At 42.5% G+C, this 3,014-nt stretch overlaps 1 protein-coding gene across 1 annotated transcript; it reads left to right on the forward strand.

Moving 5' to 3' along the window:
- The first annotated feature begins 243 nt into the window (after positions 1-243).
- Positions 244-1,910, forward strand: ZNF391 (zinc finger protein 391). Its single transcript, XM_054564827.1, has one exon. The coding sequence runs from the start codon at positions 244-246 to the stop codon at positions 1,309-1,311; it is 1,068 nt and encodes a 355-aa protein (XP_054420802.1). The 3' UTR covers positions 1,312-1,910.
- Positions 1,911-3,014: the final 1,104 nt, after the last annotated feature.

The raw sequence follows: 3,014 nt of genomic DNA on the forward strand, positions 1-3,014 counted from the left end.
TCTAGCCTTGCTCACTTCTCTTCCACTGCCTCACTTTATTTTCTTTCCATATAAAATTGCTAATGTGCATGAAGTACAAATTAGTTGTCTTTTTGCTGCCGGTTTATTTTCTTTGCTCTCCACACTAGACACAAGTGACATCTGCACTTTAAATATCTTTCAGATATAGGGAGATTTGAACTGAAGCAAAGCATCAACACCGGTCAGGCTGTTTCTGAAGAACTACAGTTCTCAGGGTCAGCAATGGAAAGCCTCAGAGGGAATAATACCCAAGGTCCTAAGAACACAGAAGCCTGTGGAAGCGAGGGACTCCTGTCAAGGCAGACATGGCCTGCACTGAAGAAATCTGAGAAAACAGCCATCAGAAGGCTGGGAGTGACTCTCAAGGAGGTTGTCACTGAGGAGAGAGTCCCAAAATCCAGTCAACTTAGTCTAGGATCAAAACTTGATACACAGCAGGAAATTCCAAAGGGTGCTAGATTCGTCACATCCAGGAAAAACTCCAAAGATAATTCAGACTTAATTAAACACCAAAAAGTCTTCCCACAAAAGAAAACTTGTAAATGCAATGAATGCGGGAAAGCCTTTAGTTACCAATCAGAACTTTTTGTCCACAGTAGAATTCATGGTGGAGAAAAACCTTTTGAATGCAGTGAGTGTGGGAAAACTTTTAGCCGAAGTACACATCTGATTGAACATCAAAGAACTCACAGTGGAGAGAAACCTTATGAATGCAGTGAGTGTGGGAAAGCTTTCAGCCGGAGTACCCACCTAGGTCTACATCAGAGGATCCACACTGGAGAAAAACCGTATGAATGTAGTGAATGTGGAAAAGCCTTCAGCCGAAGCACTAACCTTAGTCAACATCAGCGAACTCACACTCAAGAAAAACCTTACAAATGTAATGAATGTGGGAAAGCCTTCAGTGACCGTTCAACTGTAATTCAGCATCAACGAATACACACGGGGGAGAACCCCTATGAGTGCAGTGAATGTGGAAGAACTTTCAGCTGGGTCTCATCACTCATTGAACATCAGAGAACACACACTGGAGAGAACCCCTATGAGTGCAGGGACTGTGGGAAGGTGTTCAGTAGAGGCTCATCCCTTACTGAACATCAGAGAGTCCACACTGGAGAAAAGCCGCATTCATGCAGAGAGTGTGGGAAGGGCTTTGGTCGGAGCTCCTCCCTTGCTATTCACCAGAGAACTCACACGGGAGAGAAGCCTTACAAGTGTAATGACTGTGGGAAAGCCTTCAGTCAGAGCTCAACACTCATCAGACATCAGCAGCTTCATGCTAAAGAGTGACACCTGGGCTTTCATGAATGTTAGCACAAGAGCACGTCGCATGACCTCCTGTAGCCGAAAAAAATGTGTTTGAATTTTCCTTCCGTACTAGCTAGTGATAAGCCAGTTTCAAGCTAGCCTTCCTTTCTGTAAACTAAATTCTGAAATGAGTGATCCATACAACAAGGGGATGACTTCAAACACCTAACATCCACCTAACAGTATTCTGGAGGGGTCTGACCTTAGAGTGTGCAGCTACCTGACACCTTGCATTTCTGCACCTTCTCTCTTCATTCCATGGGGCTTTGGTCCCTGGGCAGCCAGGGAACCCTGTTTGCATCCACATCAGCCCCTTTACTTAATGAGGAAATTCTCTGTGTGTGTATGTTCATGGTTCCTGGTGCCAGTCGCAGAAGAGGAAGAGCTGGCTTCAGACTGAGACAAAAAAACTTCCCACCAGTTTGGGGGTAATAGTGTTGAGGCAAATGCAGTCTCTGGACTTACAAGGACAGATTTTTCTCTTCCTCACCTTTTTTGCTGTAGCGCATTTTTCTAAGTATAACCAATAGTTCTACTACCATGCCTGATTAATATTAATCCCAGTGTTATTTTATCTCATCCTTACTAAGACTGTCCTAAAACTTTTAGACATTTAGTTCCTCAATTATCATGGAAAAAAACCCTGCTGCCCTGTTTTTTAACCTTTTGTTTACAGACTTCATGAAACTGACTCCCTCTGGCTGCGGCTCTCACCAACCTTGTACAACTGGCTTTTCAAGGACAAACTCAGTGCCTATTTATGCGTTCTTTTCCTACTTCACATTTGTAGAATTGGCACTTTTGGCCACTCTTATGCCTTAAAACCTGAGCCTCTGGGACCCATGTTTCTGTACCAGTCCACACTTTTTCTACCTCCTAGCATTTGTCTGATTAACAATGATTAGCTCGATGACTTTGGGCAAGAATTGTACCAGAATATCATCATTTTAGCAGGTTGTAATATGAGGTTATTCAATTGAATTGTAAACTTCTCAAAAACAGAAGTCTTATTTGAGATCCCTATAAAACAGCGATTTCAACTGGTGTGCTGCAAGAATTTTTAAAACATTCAATACCTGACTAGTCCGGGGTACTATCCTCTTTTCCCTTAGATTGTCAAATAAAAAAATTACAATGACCAACATAGCAATAGACATCTGGTGCGAATGAATAAAAATTATTATTTTTTTGTTAGATTGGCAAAAATATCTTTGATGTCAGAATTTTAGTGATTTATGTGTGCTGTAAGATAAAAAAGGTTGAAAATCGCTGCTATAAAACATGACAAACTGCTGCAAAATAGTAAATTCCCTGTAATTATTGCTTACTGATTGCTCTTTATCCCAGTCTGCTTAGAGTTTATTTGAAAGAACTCAGTAGTTGACTTCTCTTTGTTCCTACTGCCGCTGCCAAGTGTTCTGAGTTTTTCGCGTAGACTAGACGCATTGTTGATGCCCTTGTCTCCCTGACTAGCCGCCTGACTAAACTGCCGCTTGGCTCACAAAGAGTCCACAGTTGGAGTTGAAACTTCAAGGCCTTCCAGTCTGGATCTGTTCTTCCTTTCCATTACTCCCCCACACACCCGTGGGCAGGCCAACCCTTTGTCTCAACTATACTCTCTTCTTAAACTATTCGATGGCACCCTTTTTCACGTCCAGCTTTCTTTGTCGTATCTGAGAAGTCCC

The sequence above is a fragment of the Pteronotus mesoamericanus genome, unplaced genomic scaffold (assembly GCF_021234165.1).
Source record: "Pteronotus mesoamericanus isolate MK-2021 breed Mesoamerican mustached bat unplaced genomic scaffold, CSHL_Meso_final scaffold_99, whole genome shotgun sequence".
Lineage (NCBI taxonomy): Eukaryota > Metazoa > Chordata > Mammalia > Chiroptera > Mormoopidae > Pteronotus > Pteronotus mesoamericanus.